Raw genomic sequence first — 25,857 nt, 5'->3', positions numbered from 1 at the left:
GGATGAAATCTATGTAAAATTGAAATATGGATCATTTTGGATGAAATACTAGGTCACCTGGTCATTTGAAAGAAAAACCTTATGCACGCAATAGGGGCTGCATGTTACACTGGATATTCATAAAATTTAGATTGATGACCTCTAGACTATTCACAAGCTTAGCCTATCATCTGGCCTACTGACCAAGTTTTTGACCACACATGATCCAGTTTCAAATTTGACCTAGAGATCATCAAGACTAACATTCTGACCTAGTATCATAAAGATTGGGGGTCACAAATGTGGCCTCTAGAGTGTTCACAAGGCAACTGTTGACGGACGACGCACGACGGAAGCCGGACAATGACCGGTCACAATAGCTTACCTTGAGCACTGTGTGCTCTGGTGAGCTAATAAAAAGTAATAAATCAATATGACATTTTGCAGGTCAGTTACTTACCTCCTAGATCGGTGTTCATAAATTAAAAATATTGCCGGTCGTGCGGAAACACGATTTGCACGAGCGCGGGTATTTTCAATTCATGAACATCTCCTACTCGGTTAGTAACCTACACATGACTCCTCCCTCTATTGCTATTCTATTCATTCCAAGGTGAAGTTCTCACAAGCGGTATCACAAACAAAAAACATGTGTCTATTTTGTAAACTGGGTCAATCGCAATTGGCAGTCCTGATTGGACAGTCTTTTTTTCTGTAAATGATTGACAGTTTTGGATCTGTCCATTCGTAATTATTCGCACCTGCAATTGTTTGCTTAAGAGTGGTTGCACAAGCAACTTCAAACTCTTTCATACTTTTTCACACTTCACCAAACCAAAGTGTCAATTAACACCAATTATCAGTTGCACTGTCATATTGATTTTTTACAAGGTCACTTTTATTGACATGCAGTACATAACAGAGACAAATGCGATGCTGGCGATTTGTGAATTAAAGCCCGCGCGACACTGCCTTTCTGCCGTTAGCGCGCAATTTCATGCTAGCGAATTTTTATGTGCATCTGTTCAAAAACGAAGCACTGACACTGAGGACTATGTATGGGAAAATATAAGAGTGAACTATGTGTTGACTGAAAAGGGGCAATATTTATTTTGCCAAACAATACCTTAACAAATATATATTTTCACATATCTGGGCGAAAAATACCGCCTTTGCCGAAAAATACATTTACAAATATATGTGTTCACATATCTAGGCGAAAAATACCGCCGAAAAATACCTTAACAAATTTATATTTTCACATATCTGGGCGAAAAATACCACTTTTAACAAATAGATATGTTCCCATATCTGAATGAAGTTACAGCCCAATTGTAAGAAAATATAGCCCGCTCGCTTAGATCAATTTTGAATGTGCAGATCTATTGATCATGGGCTTTGAGTTTGAACCCCCTGACTATTTTACAATGTGTCTGTAGGAGGACTTGATAGTTAGTTGCTTAGAACAAGTTAGTACTGGTGCTGAATCCAGAAGTACATTTGTACTTGTTTAAACGGCACTATATAAAAAAAACAAGCAAAATAAATATAAGAAAATATTCAATATGTATTATGCAAATGATGTGTAAATATAGAAATGAGATAATTGAATAGTATCTCGTAAGTGGACATAACTAATATCCGGATACATTCAACACTGCTCAAAACTGTTAATGCAACACAGAGCTATCTCCTTAGCGACATGACTATCTCCTTCACGACAGAGCTATCTCTCATAACAAATAGTGAATAATTTTACTCCCGAACCATTTTCGGTACACATTTTATTTCCAAATGCATTGTAGATTTTACAGCTATCTCACGCCTACTCGGATGGCTTCTTAATATTACTTAAAGTGTAAATATTTGACAATGAAAGTGCTTTCATGATGAAATGGCCAAATTTACTGCTAAATCAGCTTGTTGGTAAACATCACCACGACCGCAAATTAAGAATGAATTAGCAAACATAAAGTTCTCTGTAAAGTTAAATCATATCTACATCGCCTACCATTCCCCGATTTTTGAAATTCGATACACTGTTTGTAAAAATGCAAAAAATATGATGACAATCACCATCTTTGATGTTCTTTTATCGCGACGTGCACTACCTCGGAAGTTGCGACAGAGCAGTTTACCGTATACCTCTTAAAGAGGTAGCTCTGTAGTTTACCAGGCATGTTATACTCAAATGGTTATCAATTCATTCCGTATTCAAAAAATAATAATAATCATCATCATCTTAAAATTGTTTTTTTCTATTAATTCTTCGAATTTGACAGTTTTTTTTTATTTGAAAATATCAAGTGGTTCGGATGTTTAATACAGCGACCAGATTTAATAGAGAGGGGGCGTGTAGCGGGGAGTGGTGTTTCACACTCAGTCTTACATTTTTATCTGCTCTACTCTTTGTTGAATTCAAGATAACGGATAATGACTCCTGCGCATGATACGTTTTCGATATGAAAATGATCCAGCATGTAAATAAAAGAAATAGAAAAAATAGATTTGTATTAGTATGTTGTTATAGTCCTTGATTTTATTCATATCTTACACATTATATTTTTTTTGTAACTACGCTTTCATTGTTTTAAAAGGAAATGTACATTAAAGTTCCAAAGTATATTCTTATACAGATTTTAAAATACTAGAAATGATTATTTTTGATTCAAAAAACAGCTCCGCCACATGATATATAAATACGAGTGCGTTCTTATATTATGCCATTGTTGACCGGAGGCATTAAAGTATATCACATCAAAGCCATCTTATATGCTTCATTAAATTTTATTATCTGCTCTAATTAGAGGACACCCACGAAAGGGTCTTGATTACCTAGGTGTCCTGTCTTTTATCATGTCATTTGCGTAATAGTTACGTAATGATTTCCGGTAGATCACTTAAAACAGCAACTTCAGTGACATGGAGCCGCGACCCAAGTATGAAGATGTCATTCAAGTCGGAATAAAATATATCCAACAAATATACTTAAAAAAGTATGACATTTTTAAATGCAAGGAACTACTTTTATATGTGTATGATGTGTAGAAATAGACCATGTGGAGATGCTTGTTCATTTCTGACGAAAATAAGAATAAAGCGCAGGCTTTTCAAGTAAGATATGATTAAAAAACATACATGTCTTTAATCAAAATATACTGTATAATAAATTACTTGACTGAAATCATCTTTATAGTGGCAAAATAATTCGTAATGGTATGATAATTTTTTTTTTATCGTTGAGAGTTCTTTTGCTACACGTAAACAGCACATGCGCGTAAAAATCAGAACATCCGCTTAGCAACCGAGCTTTTGTAAAAAGATTTATAAACATATATGAAAGATAAAAGATATAGGTAGATTTCCCGGAAGCACAGAACACCCCAAATAGAGCCGCAAAGCCATGCATCGCAAAGTAGGCCCACAATAAATGAAGCTGTAATGAAAAAATATTGTAGCCGGTTTGCTTCAAAAGCACATTTTAAATATACAAAATACAGAAAAATGGGAAGTGTTAGGGGTAGAAAAAAGGGTCAGGTGTTGGGGGGAGGGAAGCAAAAGCAATGATGACAAGAGTTTGTAGAACATGCAATGGCTCCGACCCCACCCTCGCCTCCCCTTGATGTATTCAATAACTGCACAAAGAACACAAATCATTTTGTCACTGCTGTTCATTGGACTTTTGGCGAACTGACCTCACTCAAAGCAATCATTATTTGTCATTTACCTGTCATAAGTGATCTCCGTATCAAATATGCCCTTAAACAGAAGAATTCTTTAGATTTTTTGGGTAAAAATGGTTTGCGGTTTTATGTCAATGTCAATGATGACACAAGCAGGAAAGAACAACAGTCGGACACCGCCTGCCACTATCATGGTGGGCAAGAAAACTTACTCATTGTAAAAAGAGAATGGATGCTAATGTAAGGGAGCGCAAATGAGGAAGGAGCGGTGGAGATAGTTAAGAGAAAGAGTGAGAACAATATACGCAAGGACAGAAAACAAAAAAGGGCACCACCTTTGAACGGTCAATAACCCGCCCGCTTAGCTGTACAGATCACAGGGTCGGGAGTTCGATCCCGGGGCGGGGCGTATGTTCTCCGTTACGATTTGATAAAAGTCATTGTGTCTGAAGTCATTCCTCCTCAACCTCTGACAATTCTTCCTGGTAAGTTGGCAGTTGCTTGCGGAGAACAGGTTTGAACTGGTACAAAATCGAGGAACACTGGTTAGGTTAACTGTCTGCCGTTACATGACTAAATATTGTTGAAAAACGGCGTTAAACCTAAGACAAACAAACAAACAAAATAATCTGCATAATAGAAACTTGGGGTTTAAACGTGTTTATGGCATGCCAACCTCGTACTTACCCTATTTTCAACAAGTTGAACATTGCAATGTAAATAAAAATTGCTCCCCGGTGAGAAAGGCTCTAACATTAGTGACAATATACTAGAGGATATCAAGTAAAACATAAAATTAGGGTCAATCTAGGGTATAATTACACAATTGTACTTTGCAACTTGACTAAAGTCAGAGTACCAAGCGCCTGTCTTTTAAGGGCACGACTTAGCAAGCTAAGCTGTAAGACAAAATTCTACTCCATTCTTCCTAGGAGAAAAATATCAAGTAGTCTTAAACTTTATTAGTCATCGCACCATCAAATAGGGAAGCGTAGCGATTCACTATAGAGGGGTCAATCACCAACATACATTGTGCTTAACGAGTTTCACATTTTATCCTATTTTGATATAAAAGTAACACAATTTACAAATATTTCATCAAATAAGCATTATGTTTAATTGTTTAAACCCCATCTCCATAGTATTCCGGATGTATAAGACCAAGGTTTAAAAGAGTTTTAATGTTAGTACATATATAATAATTGGTTAAAAGTTCGGACGTTCTGTAGAAAAAAATTAGTGAAAGGCTTCCGCAGTTCATGATACCGGTAACTGTAATTTTTTGATGATATGAAGATATCTGTCATTAAAACCCTTTTAACTTTGAGCAAGCTCTTGCAAAAGGAATAAGTTGCAAAATACAAACACCGTATGATGTCGCTCGCAGGACATCTCCGTAAAGGCGGGAAGAGAAGAAACTGAAGGCACGTGCACAGGTATCAACATACTGAATGTTTCGACGTACGTTGTATAGCATGTATTTTGACATTTATTCTATAGTAAACGGGGCACGGAACAGGGGCGGGCTGAAATGTTAAACCATTTATTACTCAAAAATAAAGGGAAAAATATCAAACAGAGAAAGTCATGTTCAAAAAACGAAGCTTTCTATTATGAAACTCACAACACACAGACGTGCACACTACGAACAAACATAAATGCTCCCATACAAAGCAGACCGAACCTTTAAGGAACACAGTACAGTAGGGCACCGCCCTGAAGCGATGAGCGGCAAAAACACCACTTGTGAGCTTAAACCGTATTATGGTGCGCACCCAATCTCAATCTTACTTAAACCATTTCCAAAGTCTTAAATGTATTGAATATCGAAAGTCTTCACTGGCATTATATATCAGCAGGTGCATCGATAAATTTGCTCAGTCATTAACCATAAATCGTACCTATTCGTAAAGAAGCAAGTTGTGTAAAATGTGTTTTAAATTTTAACACTTGTTAAAACTGCCCCTAATAACATAAATGTCATAGGGTATCATACCTTTAAAGAAGTCAAGACCACAGTTGCTACCAGATTCCTATAGAACTCTGTTTACATCATCAACATGAAACGGATACTAGCATTGTATTGACTTTTATGCTCAATTATAACACGCCCGAAGAGACGTTATAAGTTTACACACCTGTATCCGTCTGTCCATCAGTTAGCAATTTCGTGTCCGCTCTGTAACTCTTAAGCCCCTGAAGGATTTCATAGAAACTTGACAAAAATGTTCCTCATATTGAGACGATGTATAGGATGGCTTGCTTGAAGGTCAAGGTCACACTTAGGGGAAAATATCATGTGAATTTGTTTAGTGTCCGGTATGTAACTATTGAACTGCTTGAAGGATTTTAAAGACACTTGGCACAAATTTTCACCACGTCGAGACACGACGTGCAGAGCGTGTGTTTCGGATAGCTCGCTATAAGTTCAAGGTCACACTTAGGGGTCAAAAAGCATATGACTTTGCTTCGTTTCCGTTTTGTATCTATTGAACTGCTGAACTTGAAGGATTTTAAGAAACTTAGCACCAATGTTCAACACAACAAGTCAACGTGCAGAACGCATGTTTCGGATGGCTAGCTTTAAGGTCAAGGTCACACTTTAGGGTCCAAGTTCATACCTTCGGGCGTATGTATATTGCTTAGCTTTGCGGTACCTTTATTGTTTATTGGGGGGGGGGGGGGGGGGGGGGTTTCTGTAATTTTAATATCTTAATTTTTGATTCTAAATTATGACGTTTTGAAAGTCATATAATTGCAATCAAAACTGAAAAATTGGATATATCATGTTTTTTTTTAGAATTATAGAAGTATATTAAGATATCATAAGTCGAATTTCGGTTATCGCGAAGTAAAATACTCATACCGAGTTTCAACCGTATATATATAGGTTTATCTTGCATGGGATGTGCCAACGCAGTGCGGTGAAACGTGCAAAATAGAGATGATAAAAAATGACGTATGTGACCAGGTATGCAATTACGACCATTGTGCATGGGACGGAGGTGATTGTATGGATATTCCTGAACAAAAGCCAAAGGACAGAGACACAGCCCATATTGATTACCATATTTCTGTTTTCTACACAAATGCTATATATAACAGGGCGTTTGGTATAAGAAACAGAAGAGTAATTGCTCACGTCCCACTGTTTATTGAGAAGAGAGTGAACAAAGATATGGTTCAAAGGTAAACTTTTCGATCTTACTTCTTAACAAAGACTTGTTTTGTATCAATTTGTGTTCTAGAGGTTTCTCAGATGCGACAGATATTCATCTAACTTATCTGAACTCGCACTGCAGTGGATATAGGTAGATAGAAAATAACCAACATATGTACAGCACATTTTAAAAGCAAATGCATTAGGTTAATACTTGTGATCAATTGTTATTGTATTAATACGTGTACCATATTGTCTCATTTAAAATGAAAGACATTGAATGACATCTCATTCAAATTTTCAAAGGTTTGTATATTCATTATAATCATTACATTGTTAGAAATATGTCGTTTTTCAATTTTAGGAATTTGTTTGATAATTATTGGTAGCTCTATAACGCTCTGTTTATTGTAACTGCGCATATGAATGCATGAAATTAAAATATTTGAATGGGCTTTGACATTCATGCGTTGCATTTTATACTGTAAATAGTTTTGGTATAGGGGTTCGTTCCTCGCTGTTAGCCATGCTGAGAAATGTATGATATAAATTAAGATAGTTCTGCACGTTTGGATCGGATTTTTTTCTGATATGTAAAGTTTGATTAAACTCTGTGATTTTTACGAAACTTTTGAATGAGCTTTAGAAATTCAGCAAATATAAAAGATAGGGTCATGTGTTTTATTTTTGCTAGACTGATTTGAAAAATTTCGACCCCACGCAATATTTCATAATAGGAGTCTATTGGAAAATCATAACTTTCGTAACATTTTCTCGAATAAACTAAATTAGATAATGTAGATTTGATGAAACTTCTAACAGTTGTAAGTAAACACATGGCCTATAATTAGGCAGTGTAACTAAAAATACAAACTTCAAGTAGGAACTGTCTATTCTAGATATATGTGTAGCTAACTGCATCAAAGTATGTAGACTGAAAACATATTTTAGTTATCATGTTCGAAAAACAAGTTATTTGAGCTGAAAAATTGATCCCGGGTAAAATATTTGGAAAAACTGGAGACAACTCCGCCTTGACGTTACTGTAGGCTTAGGTGGCTATTGATCTAGTACCCCATTGTAAACTATACACTTTTTACCACTATGCAGGAAAAAAGCATGCTTAATTGCCACAAGGATTAGCAATCTGAATTAGGAAACTGTGTAGAGATCAAATACGTTAATGCCCTGTGGAAAGTGTGACATTTTCTGTGGTGAAATTTGTCAACAAACAGACGATTTTTTTTGAAAAAGTCAAAACCCACAGAATTTCACAAGGAAAAATATGTTGAAAAGGCTACTGTTGGAAAGAGAACTATCTCTACTACCCATATATATGCGTCAAAGTATGGGAAAACATCTAGAAATATGAGAAAATCAAAGAAATCAATTTCAGGACTGTAAGATGCATGACTGTTTTATCATGCATAGCATTTAACATAGATAGATTACTTTTCCATTGCACTAGGATAGGATAAACAAAAGGTGTTCACTAAACAATTTCACTTTATTAACAAATTGTTTCCCTTGTGTAAAACGGGCTTAGGGTAAGTCTCTACTATAATTTGATAAATAAAATTCATAGGTCCGTATGCTTATTTGTGAGATATCTGACCTTGATTAATTTAAAAGTGAACCGGATATTCACGCTAATGTAAAGGCATTATTTTAAATTTCTAACGTGTCATAAGTTTTACTTCAAGTTTTGACTTTAGAAATATAGCAAAAGTGCCATTGTAATAACTATACTCACACGTGTCCATTAATTCATAACTTGATTTTCATTTCCGTACGCCGAATCCAGGCTTTATTCTATGTTTTCCGGATAAATGACGTTAAGCCATTACTTCCGGTTTTTCAAACGTGCAGAACTACCTTAATAATGACTATAAAAACATTTGCAACTATATATTTTCCTTTGTAATAAGGTTATATCAATGTTATTAAACTATTTTTATAAATGTTACAGTAGTAGTATAGGAATTATTGCTATAACCACAGTAATCTTTGACCCTGACCTTAACACTTGACCCCTCAGTTCAAATAAAACCGAAAGCGAATGCAAAACAACATCCACTGAATGTATGATATGATCAGAAAAACACAATGAAAAAAGGGCCTTTTGTGTGACTGCAGACCACAGTAGCGGGCTAACTTAAGCTTGTCTTTTCCATTTATTTATCCCTGCTGTCCTTTTAACCCACCCATTACAACTATTCAAGCACCGGCTGCAAGTTTATTTTAGTCTGTCCCTTCTAGAGGTGGGGGATGGATACTTCCATGGAACTTGATTAGTGCAAAAGAATCCCAAAGAGCTTACAAACTTTCAAGGAAAGAAAATCTGCATTAAAGGCTAACTCTGTTATCATTTTCAAAAAAAAATGAAATACAAGAATATTATGTTACTGCTTTTAGATTATTTTATTTATGATTTGTTTAATGGGTATCATCAGATCTATCTATCAAAATAAAACTGGATATGGAAATGCATTTATTGTAACAATAAATGTATTTCCATATCCAGTTATGACTTGTAGCATCCTTATCTGCCAAAGTTAGATGTTTAAACAAAGAACAAGAGAAACTGCAAAATTAGTCATTGAATTTACACGTGAATTAAGACATCAGTGGAAGATGGATTTCCTGGCATCTGGCGAAATTCCATTGAAAGTTGACAGACAGTATTATACATGTATCATGGGAACTTTATGTACTGGTGAGGTGATTGCAGTGTTTAACATATATATAATGATTTCTGTGATACACTATATGGTAGTAACAGCTTTCTTATTCTTATGTAATATTGTGATTAAAGCCACTATGTTGGTTTTCTCATGGCACGGCTCATTTAGTTATTATATTTACATAGAAAAGATACTCGTAAGAGATGTTGAAAGTGTCTTAAACTGAAAAAAACATAGTATTTCCTAAAGATATGAAAAATCTAGGGGACAGAATTTTACTACATTTTGGATTTTGTAAGCTAGAAGTAGGACAAAAAAACTAAACTGAAAATAATATCAACCCTTTCTTGTTTTCAAGAAAAAAAAACAATGTTCACCCTACCCCGAAAAGTAATTTTTCATTATCCCACCCACCCAAAAATTATTAACATTGCCTAATCATTCCTTCTTTTGAGAAGGAATATTACCGTTTAATAAGTCACACTTGACTGAGCTACTGATACCGAAAGCTGTTGTCATTACAAGCCGGCCGATAAAACTCCGTGACCTTAGAAATAACATCTAACGTTAAACTATTCTTTCTCAATTGGGGGGAATCCATGGGTTACACGATACTAAACCCGATGATGATTAATTGATTCTTTTATTTCCTCCTGAACATAACATATGTACATTCACCAGATAGACATATATCAGCAAATTTAAATGTAAACAACCAAATATTATCGTTACCTTCAAATGCATGGTTAATATATGAAAACATACCCAATTGCGACCCTCTAATTATTTGTAACAAATTCCAGGCCAGATGGGATATCTTTGGAACAGATGAAAGAAACCAGGTCACTTTAATATATAAAAATACAATGTGTATACTCTAAGCTCATAATGTTAACTATCATCTAGCCGTCTGCTATCAGAGAGACTACTTGGGCTTATCAGGTTACAGCTTAAGGAGAATCATGAATGAATATACTACAGTCAATGTCTTATTGCCATATTTACTATACTGAAAGAGGTAACAGATTTAAATTGTTGTTGGATTTAACAATTTATGTTAAATAACTAGCGTAAATACTTACCTGATATTTTTTTGGCAGTATAAAACAGACATTGCAACCTAAATTTTACAAGATGGTCATTTTATATTTATATAGATGTGCCCAAGAAGGAACTTTTGGTATGCTTTAACTTGTATTAGAAACAGTTTCATAATTAGTTTTCTTACTCACGCGCTGAATAAGAAACCTTTGAGGTTTTATGCCTCTAGGTCAAATACTTTTTGAGATACGTGTGACACATACTGTCAGGTTATTTTCGTTTACTTTTGACTAAGTCAAGAGCCGTGCATCTGGTTTTATTGAGTGACACGTCAAACAAAAGCCCTGGTGCACAATCTCATATGCTGCATTATTAGCCAGTCTCATTTAAAATGGAAGGAGATACGTTAATAATTTCAGGAATTGTAAATCACTACTCGGTGAAATAGTTTAACTTGTCTGTCCAAAATATTTTCAATTCGAGCAAGATTATTTCTTGGACACACACTTCCAGCATCTACTACTATCACCTATTAAGGCAAAATTTGCACGATCTAAATTGTAAGCGGGAGGTTTTATGCAAGTGCGCTGCATTTCCTAGAATCATCGTGAATTTTTTAAAAGAGTTATCGCTTGCTGCGCAATTCAGTATCGCAAAAAAATATTGTGATTAACTATTTAAATGGTTCCTCGCCGGCTCCAAAACAGGTGAAATCCAAAAATGATTTATTTCGATCACTGGCTCCTATATTTTCTTTAAAACAATCCGATGACTAAAAAATCAATTTCAGTTGCCTCAAGTATGTGGGCAGTTGTCTCTAAAAGTATCACGTATCCAATTAGAATCTTGCAAGTGGCAAAATTGCGTGTCATCCGGATGATTTTGTTTACAAGACAAAACAGCCATTAACATATTCACATGAGCGAATAAGTGAGCCATGGTTCTACAATAAGCACCAAATAGAGGGTAGAAATTACTGTTTGTACAGTGTAACATAAGGTCTCTTATTTTAATCACATATCAATATATATATGAACATGATAAGTACCTCCAATTATAAATATATGTCATATTTTGATTACCAAAAATACAAGCATTTATCAAGGAACAATAATGTAGCAAGAGCAATACATTCAAGTAACATGCATATTTAACAAATTTTCTTACTTAACCCTTCAAATATTAGGTTATTTAACAGTGTTGAGCACAATACTGAATTCTATTTGACGAGTACACAGCAGTAATAATCCATATTCGGACGAGGCTATGATGGCTGATTTCTGCCATCTCGTTCTGGCGTGTTGGCGCGTTTGCAGGACGCCAGAACGCCAGGACGCCAGGACGACAATTATACGCGCCAAGACGACAAACAAGGCATTTGTCGTTCTGGCGGGGGCGCCAACACGCTAAATTGGGAAGTTGTCGTCCTGGCGTTCTGGCGTCTTAGCGCGTTTGCAGGGCGCCAAGACGCCAACACGCCAGGATGACAGTTATACGCGCCAAGACGACAAAATCCATATTTGTCGTTTTGGCGCGTTCATTTGTCGTCTTGGCGTGTTGGCGCGTTAGCGTTTGCAGGGCGCCAACACGCCAGGACGACAATTATACGCGCCAAGACGACAAACTCCATATTTGTCGTTTTGGCGCGTTCATTTGTCGTCTTTGCGTGTTGGCGAGTTGGCGGGTGCGCCAAGACGCCAACACGCCAAGACGACAAGTCAACGCGCCAAAACGACAAATATGGATTTTGTCGTCTTGGCGCGTATAATTGTCGTCCTGGCGTCCTGGCGTGCTGGCGCCCTGCAAACGCGCCAACACGCCAGAACGAGATGGCAGAAATCAGCCACCATACGAGGCGAATGCCGCGTCTAAATATGGGTTGTTATTTCACACCTATATATTTTTAACCAATTGGAAGCTTTCCTTTCTATCACGTGACAATACAATAGAAACCAGTATTGTTCTGTGTGTCACATTTTCTTAAGTACATGTATATATAGTAACATTCGACATCTACAATCTACAACCCTATATTTTTTCATGTTGGTCTCCAGTCCAAAAAATTCATATATTTTTCATATTGGACAGGATAACTCTTCCAAATCCTTATAAGGAGACTTGGAATTACTTCTCATGATATAGCGACAGCTTTTAGCTCATCTGATTTTTTTAAAAAAAAATGATGAGTTATTGTCATCACTTCATCGGCGTCGGCGTTGCCTGGTTAAGTTTTATGTTTAGGTCAGCTTTTCTCCTAAACAATCAAAGGTATTGCTTTGAAACTTGCAATACTTGTTCACCATCAATAGTTGACCCTGTACAGCAGGAAACATAACTCCATCCTGCTTTTTGCAAGAATTATGGCCCCTTTTGGACTTAGAAAATATCAGATTTCTTGGTTAACTTTTATGTTTAGGTCAACTTTTCTCTTAAACTATCAAAGCTATTGCTTTGAAACTTGCAACACTTGTTCATCATCATAAGCTGCCCCTGTATATCAAGAAACATAACTCCATCCTGCTTTTTACAAGAATTATGGCCCCTTTTGGACTTAGAAAATATCAGATTTATTGGTTATGTTTTATTTTTAGGTAAACTTTTTCTCCTTAACTATCAAAGCTATTGCTTTGAAACTTGCAACAGTTGTTCACCATCATAAGCTGACTCTGTACATGAAGAAACATAACTCCATCCTCCTTTTTGCAATAATTATGACCCCTTTTGGACTTAGAAAATCATGGATAGGACAATTTTTCTATTATACAAAAAAAATCAGATGAGCGTCAACACCCGCAAGGTGGTGCTCTTGTTTTAAAAGCGATAACTTGAAAGACTTTGGCAGAGATTCACATAGGAGTGAAATTATTTAACAGCCAAGTCAATGGTTTGAGAGTAGGTGAAATTTTCAAAATTTTCTACAAAGTCATATTGGAAAATAGGCCAACCACCTGAAAGCCTGCATTTAAACAAAGCACAATAATTTGGTTGCTCAAAGAGCATCGCTCTCACTTTTTTTTAAATTGAGCGTGTGGTTTCAGGGGAAAATATTTTTACACTTTTCACTACAGCAACATAAGTAAAGCTAGCTCTGCTTCCTAGTTACACTGTTTTTTCAACAAAACAGAATTATTTGCAGCGGTTCGGTAATGAGCCACCGCGGAAACACTTACAAAATCATTTTAAAATTGTACCCTACCCCTAGGTATACTATAAGAACCATGGTCATAAACGGGAGAATGCACTTACTTACAGAAAACAAACTTGTGTTCACTTCGCTCAGGAACATTCGGTCTAAAGGTCACAGCAGTGTGCAACTATTAGGCGAAAAGTAAACAACAAAAACAGTTTGCAAACTATTCACAGTTATACAATAAAACTCGAAAAGATGAATGAAATTCTTCTTAGAAATAATTTTGAATTTGAAGTCATACATTGGTGCACATTTATATTGTTTATTTAAGTCACATTGCACATTTATGCTGCATGTACACATTTTAGCGCACAACTTAAACGACAACTGACATACATTTTCACATCAGCCAATCAGAATGATTTTTAAAATCTAGACCGGATCGAACTTCATTAAAAACGTTCATCCTAGTTTTTTTCTGTTACGTTGTAAAACTATGAACTACGAGTTGTGTTTCTGAGATAAATATTGAAGGCATGTGACAGGTAAACAATAAAAGATAAATTACCAGTTGTTCAATGTCTACTTACACATTCACCGAACTGCGCGTTTAAGGTGACACATTAGTTAGTATATTTTCCTGTTCATGACCATGGTTCTTATAGTATACCTAGGTGTAGGGTATTACATGTACTGTGGCGTTTTGTTTCATGTCTGGTGCCAGTGGCTAAACTAGTATATACGAGAAAGTGTAAGTTCTTTAAATGATTAGCCAATCCAAAGTTTAATGGATTCATTTTTAAACTTACATATTTTTTTTCTTAATGATGCAATCTTGATATAGGCTATGAATATATTTTCAACTGCTTACCAAAGGTGATTCGTTGTCATGATCATGAAGACTCTGATTAACAGATGACTTGTTGTTGTTGTTGTTCAGACTCACCGTTCGCTTAAATTAAAATCATTATTTTTTTCTTTGACAATTACAGTTTTTTGTTGAATCTTTGCAGCATCCCTAATCTCAAGAGAAACAAGGGGCTTGGCAGCTTGGTCATAAAAATATTTCTCACTTTGCTTATTTAATGAAAGTTTCTCACGAATCGGATCTTCATTACCCTCTTAAAAGTATCTGCCTGTGGATTTTCCAAAGAAACTACTATTTCATAAACTTTCTCTTCTATTCAAAATGAAAAATAACCTAGCATCCTACTACTTATACAATTTAATTTCTTACCTTCGATACCATTCCTACTCTCCGCAATACGGAAATAGAACAGTTTACAAGCTCGTATCGCAGATAAAACAGCTTTCAAATCTGCCAAAGTTCATCGTCCTGTTTAAAATTGGTCATGCTTCAAACTCGTTTAAAGCAGCATGCCTTCAGATTTGGTAAAAAAATAATCTTTCTTTCAAATAGAAAGTTTGGTCATATTATGAACATTAGAATATGAATTTTTGTTTCTAACATATTTTAAAAATACCAAATCAAATAAAAAAGATGACCGCGTCGGGAATCGAACCCCGGACCGTCGCGGCAATAAAGACATTTCCCGTTGTCGTAACCAATATCGCTATAGCTGAAGTAGTGAATAATGACTTCTAATTATAGATATTTATAATCGAAAAAGTTTACCTGGAGTAAAAGCGTGACAACCGCTTTTCGATTTTCATCGTAAAAAGTAGTAAAAACAGCAAATTCTCATGTGTTTGTAACATAAAATTTGTCAGTAATTAATTTTTAAAGCCCTCTTTAGAAGTTAGTTCGACTAACCTCCCCTGCGTTCGAGCCTCATTCGGGGCGTTGAATTCTTCATGTGAGGAAGCCATCCAGCTGGCTTACGAAAAGTCGGTGGTTCTACCCAGAGCCCGCTCGTGATGAAATAATGCATGGAGGGGCACCTGGGGTCTTCCTCCACCATTAAAGTTGGAATGTCGCCATATAACCTATCATGTGTCGGTGGACGTTAAATCCAACAAAAAAAAACACCTCTCCTGCTTCCTTACAATTCCGGCTTTCGTTCGTAAACGAGCAACTGTCTTTCAAACATAATAGGTATGTCATATTAAAAGCTCAGCAATTCATTAAAAGCTCAGCAATTCATATTAGAGACAGGTCGTTTTGATCCGACTCACAACGGTTAATGGGCGTGGTCCCGAGTAGCTAGACATCCTTTTTACATTATTTTCCTCATTTTTAAGAGCTATTTTCTGTTTCATCTCTCTGAATATACTCAGTTTTCTTTCTTACCTCTCATTTTATACTTTCTTCTTAACTTTCCTGCATTTTATTTATTAGTCAATAGTGCATTTAGATTGGAACTGATGCCAGACCGAATAGTGTCTCATCTATTTTATGATACTGTGTCCATAGCTGACTAAGTTACAAAAATCAAAATATCTAATTAACGCAAGTATGTGGATGGCAGTAGTGGACACTAACGGGCATTTTTAACTGTTTAGATACTTATAATTAAGGGGATAACACGCAATTTTAAACTTGCCAGATAAAAACTGAGTAAGTGACATTCTAAAGATATCCAGGTACTTGAGTGGATAGGTCAGTTGCAAAAATATGCCACCAACACCTTATATTTATTTACAGATTTCCGAATGAGGTGCAATTCACAGTCAACCAAAAACTGAGAAATCCACTCGATTTTCAGTTTGGATGTGCATACATGTACTTTCTCATGGAAGGAAATAACAATTCAAATAGGTTAGTTTCAAGAACGACAATTAAACTTTAAATGCATTGTTTGTTATTTCATATAGCTTCTAATCTAAATATTTAGGTTTTAGCTATTTACATTAAATATTACATAATTTTTGAGCATTTTGATTAGTAATATTATATACTTTTATATACGTTTTTTTATTGTCCAACGCGTTTTTTTGTTTGTTTGTTTTGTTTGGGTTTTTTTGAAGAAGAAGAAGAAGAAAAAGGGGGACATAGAAATAGAATGTCTTTCCGTCTGTCATACCTTGTGCCCTGTCCATACACCCAAAACAAAATCTGTAGGAGATTTTGACATAACTTGACATAAATGTTTATAATAATGTAATTAGACGACAATTCATGCGCATGTCGCAAGTGTGTTAGAACACTATGTTTGAATAAAATAAATGAATGTAAATTATATATATTTATATACAACCAGTAACTTATTAGGTAACACTTATTATGTCTCTTCCCCCCCCCCCCCTCTCTCTCTCTCTGGGGGAGACATATTGTTTTTGCCCTGTCCGTCCGTCCTTACGTCACACTTCATTTCCGATCAATAACTTGAGAACCATTTGATCTAGAACCTTCAGACTTCAAAGGGTTGTAGGGCTGCTTGAGTAGACGCCCCCTATTGTTTTTGGGGTCACTCTGTCAAAGGTCAAGGTCACAAGGGCCTGAACATTGAAAACCATTTCCGATGACATGCGCAAGGCGGAGACCACTATATATCTTCAAGGTAAATTTCACAATTAGAAGTCAGATGTTGACATGGTCCATATCATGTCCAGTCCATAACTCTGCCATTCATTGAGGAATTTTAAAATTACTTGGCACAAATGTTTGGCATAATAGGTTGATGTATCTTGTGCAAGACAAAGAATTCTAGCTTCATGGTCAATGTCACCTTTTAGATTTTTGGAATTTGTTTTTGTCTGGACTGTAATTTTTTATGCATTTGTTTATATTCAAATAGTTTGGCATGTATATCAACTATGTCATATATAAAAGTCAAGGTCATAGGCACCCAAGTTTTTTGTTGATGAAATTACTTCTCTTTCACTGATAAAGTAAATAACGTGTGTTTTTATATTGATTTTCCCACTAATTTAAAAATTATGTTTTAAGTAATGTGATTGGTATTGAGAGATATAAATAGATATTAACAGTTGAAGACTTGTAGAATGCAAACCTAAGCACAAGTTGAAACTTACTGGTTCAAATGTAGCATCACTATGCTTACAACATATTAAGGTGACATGTAGTGCAGCTCTGCATTGACCAACAAAAGAATTAACCTTTTCATGTGTGTAATTTAGAAACAAGTTATTCAGTACCGCATGTCATGTTTTTCATTTGTATATTAATTACCTCCTTAATTAAGGTATCCGATCCATAAATAGCGCTTATCACTTCGGCAGTTATCGGACGATGTCGGTATTTTCCGGAATTTTCATTCATGAACTTAGTTGTATTTGATTTTTTACATTTTTGATCGAATATCATTTAATAAAACCATTAATAAAATACAAATACATAAAGAATCTTTACCAATAATTTTCTTTTATCAAAAAATTACGGAATTCTCGGAATTATCATCAAAAGGAGGGCAGGGCAAAATTACGATTTTATGCATTTCCCCACGCATTTAATGTATAATATGCATAATATACTGGCTAACGGTTAGGGTTAGTATCACCATGGTTTCAAATATATACATTTAAGATATTTTTCTTTCGAATTTAGTTAATCCGGTATATACCGGAGTCTGTAATATATCACGGATGCACCAGCTCTGTTTTAGTCACAGCCTAAAAAAACATTGCGAATGCCGATTTAAAAAAAAAAGATAAACGTCTCACGTGAGAATTAACGGTCTATCGTGTGATCAGATGGTACGATGGGCGCCAAAAAATATTATTTATCGTGCTAACAAGACCTGTCGACTTTGAAAAATGCTGTAAATAGTCCAAAACATCCGGGTTGAGGTCAAAAATTATTTGACATGTACACATTTTGATCAGATGATAGGCATTGAACAAAACGATTGTCCACGAAACGCTTGATTTAGGTAAGTGATTTATTATTTGCTTGTAAAAAGTCAATGGAATAAATGTTGTTTTTCTAATGGCTTTTACATGCAAATAGTTTATACTATCATATTTATAATCTTGAAAACATGTAACTGATGGAACATACTGTTTTCAATTTCATAATATGTTATGTTGTTTTATGTACCAAATATTTAGTTATTTGCAAAGCAATGTTGACAACTTAGGTTATTGCATTTTATATTTAAAAAGGTATATTAATATTATATGTACTGTATCAAACAGCTGATAAGATGTTGTTTTGTCTGTTGAAGTAAGAAGTTGTATTACTTAAATGTTTAAATAGAAAATACAGCCAAAATATAAAACAGATTAATTTTGGTGCTAACTTCAGCCTCGCTAAACATTTTTGAAATTGATTACCTTGATATAGTCTGTCTCGTAAAATTTCAAAATGTATGGTGACCTATACTTTTTAATTTTTATTTCATCTATATATATATATACCTATCTTAATTTTTGAAAAGTTTCAGGAAAGTAAAGGATGTAGAAAGGTCTGTAACTTTTATTTAAATAATTCGGATCCATAATGGTTTCAATGATTTATCTATAAATTTTACGAGACCAGATTCAGATTTTTGTTATTTATCTGCAGATAAATGTGGTTAAATTTCAAATGTGTGTATTTTTTTTTCAATAACATTGTGTTTTATAGGCCATATAACCATTTGGAATGGAAATCACTTGAAATATTAGCGAAATAAAATTTTGAAGTATAAACTTTGGCTATTTTTAGTTTATTTATGTCACATTTTCACATAAAGAAAAGAATTGTAAGAGTTATCTTCCCAGTTGAGTTATGCTCCTTGACATTTGCGTTTTCCAAACTGCCAAATGGTAAACTTTCATAAAACAGCCAAAAAGGATAACGTTACCAGGCATACAATTTAAACCATTTATGGATCGGATACCTTAATACATAAAATATTGTTACTTCAGAGGGTAACAATTTCTTGTTACAGAAAATAAAAGTAACAGAATGACAAACAAGCAACTATTAACAATAACAAAATTTTATTCATGAATTTAAATGAAAATACAAATAACTTTAAGAATGACAAAGAGCAGTAAAATCCAATCTCATATATAAAAATAGTGAAAATCCTATCCAGGTCAAATTTGAATTCAGTACGAATAAATTCCACAATGTTCCACAAACTTCAAAAGTAAAATACAGAGTTTATAATTCCTCTCTTCAAAGATAACTTTATAAATCCAGAATGTTTTAACATAAATCCTTCAAATAAGCCTTTAAAATATAAAATATTTAAACTGGTAATAATTTGTTTTAAGACATATAGGAAAGTTTCAGCTTCTTAGGGTCTTAGGTTCTTTTTTAATCTATAACATCTGACTATATATTGTTTCATGAAAGATTCAAGATTTTTCATGTAACACTAAGAAGAAACGAACATTCTGGAAAAATCAAGGACAATCTTTTCTAAAAATAACTGACATACACTGTTTATCAATAATTATTACATAACTCAATAGAATTTCCTAGATTAAAGGAGAATGTTATTGTAAATACAGAATAATGTCTTAAAACAAGGTCAGTAAACAAAATGATCTATACATGACAATATTTCATGGTATTTTTATTTATTTGTCCTTACCAATTTAAAAATAAGGTCAAAATACAGATATTAGCATTTGAAAACATTCACCAATGATAGATAACCAGACATTTTTAAACTTCAGATTGTCTTTATGAATTATATGATATATAGTTATGATTTATATATATACACATTGCTTTTACCTAGATGTTGTTTTGGCATGCAGAATGTTTTGTGTAAAATGTTTCGCGGCGGGGCACGTTGGTAACTCTGTTACAATTTCTTGTATATTAGAACAGCAATAAAACTTTGATTAACTTGTGAATTTTTGTTTCAATTAGATTTGAACCTAAAATACAGAGTCCTGATGTTTCATATGTGATGGTAACTGTAGATGAAAAGAAAACACGTAAAGACTTGGATATGCTGCTGAAAACTAAAAGGTACACGTATTCTTTCTAACTGAGATTTAATTTGTGGTACAAATTACTTTAAGGTTTATCATCACTTACTCGATTACTTTAGAATGCAGACAAACTTGTAAACAATATACATAATTAAAGTATCATTAATTTTCAAGGTGTGATTTTTCAGAAAACAAACAACACCCCTCATCCTGACCCTAATTTTTATGTTATTTTCTAAATAGATATTTATTTCACAAGTCTTTAGTCAGTTTTACGGAATTCAGGGTGTTGCACCATGAACATACGCAATCATACCACGTCTGCTTTGATGTTACTCGTTTGCGTTTTTTGCTTCCAAAGGATCTTTTTTGTTTGTTTATCCGTTGAGAGGAAATAAAGTGCACATTTTCTCGTTCGAGGTATCCACTAACAAAATTGTATTTTATTATTTTTTACCTTTTATTATCTTTATATTTTATTTCCTTTCGTTTTTTTAATGTTCTGAAAAAAGAATGTATTGCCAACACATTCATATATTTCTTATCCAGGAAATTTGTTTGTATCAATGACAGTATTGACTACAGCAAGCCAGCCGCAGCTGACAGGGTAATTGCCTTACTGGAAGAGTATTACGGTTCGATGTTTCCAAACCCCTCGTCATTCGAAAAAAGTAAATGATTGCGGCAGATGTTTAAAGCACTGGTATTGGCAATAGGGGTAAAACGACCTCAAGGGTGGGGGTGCGGTCATGGCTGTTTGTTACAATAAGGCTGTAAATATTATCATTGTTAATTTATGATATTGTTGTAATAACTATTATTTTTTATTATTATGTACAACGCCAGTGAATATATCATTTATAAAAAAGGCGTTTAATCAAATTGTTCAGTTTCAGTTTTGTGATTGCATATGTCATGCTTTGTTATTTTCCTACATATCTGCGATGTGTCACATGTTTAATTGTAAAGCGCCTTTGAACGTATATTCCATATGAAAAGGGCGCTCAACAAATCTGGTATAATAATAATAATAATAATAATAATAATATAATTACAACATGGTATTTGTTTAATTGCTGAAAAGAAAGTGACCTATAGTTCTTGCTTTATAAACAGGTCCGAAGAATTGCATTACCCTTTGTATATTTAGATAGGCAGCAGACCTTAGTAAGCGAAACTATCTTGGAAGTTCGTAATTTCATTGACTGGCAGTAAAATGTATACAATGTCTAATTTTAATTTCTAAACCCACCATAGAAAACGTTTTGTAAAATGTTACTATAAGTACAAACAAGCTGCTTATGATTTACTTTATGATAGGGGTAGCTTCGTACAGGAAGTTTTGAGGCTCTAAGTTTTTCTGGGACTAGAACCAAAATTGTTGAAGCTAATTTCTCATATGTGATAAAAAATGAAATGACTTTGATAAAACACTTAGTGAATTGCTGGCGGTTCAATAGCCAATAGAAGCTAATTTTTCAAATATGATAAAAACTGAAATGTGGTAGCACACTTAGTGATTTGTTTGTCGTTCAATAGTCAAAACTATTAGCATCTGTACTTTAGTTTAATAGGTTTATTTTTTTGTAAGTAGTACTCGTCGTCGCAAACTCTACGTGCAAATGACTATAGCAGTAATGTGGTTGATCTAAAGATTTAAAGCAAAACTAGACCGGGAAGTATAAAAATGACTGCATATACATGTAGTTTATGTAAAATATAAAAATAATAAAATTATGTACATTGACGGAATTAATACTTGTATAGATGAATATGCACTGACACTGTAATACTTTAAGTTTTGTAAACAAGCCATTGTTACTGACTGACATAACGTTGTGAAATTAACTCTACAGGCACATATAATTTATGTATTTTAGTAAGTTTTAGTAAAAAGTTCAATACATATTGTGAGGGTTTTCTAAATGTGAAGTAAATAAAGATGGACAGTGTATATCAAAATAATAGTACCAAGACTAGTGACAATATTATTCATTATGTTATAAAAGGTATACTTGTACAACCCCTTATGCCTTATGAAAGAGTATTTATTTTAATTTGTGAACAAACATTTATATGTTAAAGCATATTGTTTTGCTGTAGAAAATTTCGGCAATCTACTAGTTTAGACCCCGGTTTTTTTTTTATTCTTTAGCCCAATTTCCAGACTTTATTAAAAGGGGTGTGATATTTTTATATTTATGACTATCTCATATATTGCTATCGTCAACTAAATTGTGCTGCTATTCATTCCGTAAATTAAAGGACTTTAGAAGTTTAAATTAAGACATAATTGCAAGGAATAATCAGTTTATATCTCAGATAAAGCTTTTTTGTTCTGTCTCTGTTATATATACTCCTGGTTTGGACCCCGGGGGCTAAACCAGGAGTATATATTATACGCCAAAACATTAGATACATTGGCTACTATATTGTCTACCTGTGTTTTGTGTGCATTTTGGCCGTATGTAGTTTAAATAAAAGGCTTTAAATTAAAGAAGTCAGAAATCATTAAACACATAGCGTAGATTGCTCATACATATATACTCCTGGTTTGAACCCCGGGGGCTAAACCAGGAGTATATGTAAGAGGCCATAATATTTGCCAAATATTGTTGATTTCCATCAGTGGGGAAAAAGAATTGAAATAAAGCAGCTTTTACAGAAGTGTTTTTTTTAATTGTTACTTCAGCCAGTATATATACTCCTGGTTTGGACCCCGGGGGCTAAACCAGGAGTATATATTATAGGCCAAAACATTAGAAATCTAGACATATTTTGTCTACCTGTGATTTATATATACTCCTAGTTCGAAGCAGGAATGAATGCTGAGAGTAAATTCTTCAGGGGAGGGTATCCCCTGGAATAGGGTTTTCTCAGGGGGTCCATATATAAAAAATGGGGCTTGGTATTTTTGGGGGGAACTGTCTTAAAAGAGTCAGTTTAAAGGCAAAGTTGCAAAACAAATAGTCCCCGGGGGCTAAAAGTAAGCCCCCGGGAACTGAAAGATTAGACCCCAAGTTCAATGAATGCTAAATAGCAAGTATAATCATGGAAATGCTTACCTAAATCTTAGTGAAGGATTTCGGCTGAACATGTGTGCAAAGTTCGGTGGTCTAGCATACAGAAGTACTGCTGAGGACTAGGGGAGCTTTATAAGGGAGGTGTTAAAGAAATACTTAAAAGAAACGTAAAGACTAAGATTTTGCAACATCTTTAAATAAGTCCCTGCTTATAGACGAGTAGTCACGGAATGAATTACATCGTCACCTAAACAAATTAACATTTATGAAAGTTAGTTACACAAATACATTCATTCTGTAGAGACGGTAACATGACTCCTAAATTATAACAAGATTTAGCTTACCAAAAGGTTCCTTCTAGCGCATATTAAATATTCTTTTTAAGGGATCTTTAATAAAATAATTATGAACTATGTTTTTTGCTAGTTTACGTGCATTCTTATCTATTTATTATAAGAATACTTACAGTTATTTCACACAAACATTTATTTAACTTAAAATAATAAACAAACACCTTTAGATGAGCGATCATACCTAAATATTATCAGCGGACAATAAATACCACCACTCTGTCAAAATTTCGGGCACCAATGTCAACAGCTGTCCTAGTGGCACAGATCAGAATTTGGTCGTATGTTTGCCTAATTTTAATTAGCAATACAATGGATGAAAAGTTCTGCCATATGCCAGTAATTGCATTGCATGAATGGATACCTACAGCTCCAGAACGACTAAACCAGGAGAAAAGGGGCTTTTATATAAGTCGGCACCAACAAACTGATGGATTTGAAAAGTGCGTACAAAAAGTTCACAACTTGAAAATTACATGAGAAGGAACAATAATATACTACACCTTCCTGATATTTTTAATATTCTTTGTCACTTTTATATACTCCTGGTTTAGCGCCCGGGGTCTAAACCAGGAGTATATGTATAAGGCAATGATAATGGACTTTGCAACATTCTCAGGCCCTTTCTTATAGATGAGTAGTAACAGTTTCATTTTCACGGAATCACACTATTATATACTCACTATTATATAAGCAATGATGGTGGTTATAGGGGCTGTATAAACCAGGAGTATATAATTATTATAAGACATTGGAAAAGACAAAAAAATGAAATGATTTAGGCATCATGGTATCAGCTCTACGGAATGAATATGTTTTGTGTTTGTGTAATTAACTTTCATAAGTAAAAATAGATTCATTCCATAGAGATTATACTGTGACTATTCGACTTTGCAACATCTTTAGGTCCCTTGTTATAGACAAGTAGTCACGGAATGAATTACATTGTCACCTAAACAAATTGACATTATGAAAATTAGTTACACAATTACATTCATTCCGTAGAGTTGATAACATGAGTCCTAAATTAAAATAATATACTACACCTTCCTAATATTATTTTTTTTATTCTTTATCACTTTTATATACTCCTGGTTTAGACCCCCGAGGTCTAAACCACGAGTATATGTATAAGGCAATGATAATGGACTTTGCAACGCTCTCAGGCCCTTTCTTATAGATGAGTAGTAACAGCATTATCTCCATGGAATCACACTATTATATACTCACTATTATATAAGCAATGCTGGTGGTTATGGGAGCTGTATAAACCAGGAGTATATATTTATTTTATGACATTGGGAACAGAAACAAAATTGAAATGATTTATGCATCATCATGATCATGGTATCAGCTCCACGGAATGAATGTGTTTTGTGTTTGTGTAAGTGTACCTAACTTTCGTTAGTTCAAATAGATTCATTCCGTAGAGTTTATACTGTGACTACTCGTCAATAAGAATCAGAATAGACCTTAGAATGTTGCAAAGTCCGTCATCATTGCCTTATATATACTCCTGGTTTAGACCCCGGGGACTAAACCAGGAGTATATAAAAGGGACTAAGAAAATAAGAAATTCAAAACAATTTAGTCATCATTTTATCAACTATACGGAATGAATACAAGTGTTTTTAAGCTGTAACAATACTATCTAACAATCTCATTATGTTTATGAAGAGCTTATTTTAATCAGATTGTAATTCTTCAGGCAGACTGTACATTCCAATTTAAACCCAGCTCGTCAGAAACATAAGGAAGATCGTACTATTTTAGTCAGAATATTATTCAACTGTCTTTATAATTGATGACACCGATGAAACTACACGAGTCGTAAAATTCAACATTTCAGTCTGGTTTACAGTTTTACCAGATCAAACTAGCACATTGTAGGAAAAAAAGCGCAATAATAGATTTTTTTTTATCAATTTCCCTTTGTTGTTACTATAGATAACTTACATGATAACTTTTTTCATAATTGGCCAAAATTATTAAAATCCATATGAAAGCAA

At 34.2% G+C, this 25,857-nt stretch overlaps 1 protein-coding gene across 1 annotated transcript in view; it reads left to right on the top strand.

Moving 5' to 3' along the window:
* Positions 1-21,180, top strand: part of LOC123551989 (N-acetylglucosamine-1-phosphotransferase subunits alpha/beta-like) — a 44,159-nt gene extending 22,979 nt beyond the window's left edge. The window contains exons 3-6 of the mRNA XM_053541620.1: positions 6,553-6,851; positions 16,283-16,396; positions 20,411-20,512; positions 21,025-21,180. Coding sequence (XP_053397595.1) covers positions 6,553-6,851; positions 16,283-16,396; positions 20,411-20,512; positions 21,025-21,154 — 645 coding nt within the window. The 3' untranslated portion in view covers positions 21,155-21,180. The remainder of the gene's footprint in view (positions 1-6,552; positions 6,852-16,282; positions 16,397-20,410; positions 20,513-21,024) is intronic.
* Positions 21,181-25,857: the final 4,677 nt, after the last annotated feature.

The sequence above is a fragment of the Mercenaria mercenaria genome, chromosome 4 (assembly GCF_021730395.1).
Source record: "Mercenaria mercenaria strain notata chromosome 4, MADL_Memer_1, whole genome shotgun sequence".
Lineage (NCBI taxonomy): Eukaryota > Metazoa > Mollusca > Bivalvia > Venerida > Veneridae > Mercenaria > Mercenaria mercenaria.
Note: the sequence above shows the minus strand (reverse complement) of the source record. Positions and strands in the feature narration are given on the sequence as shown.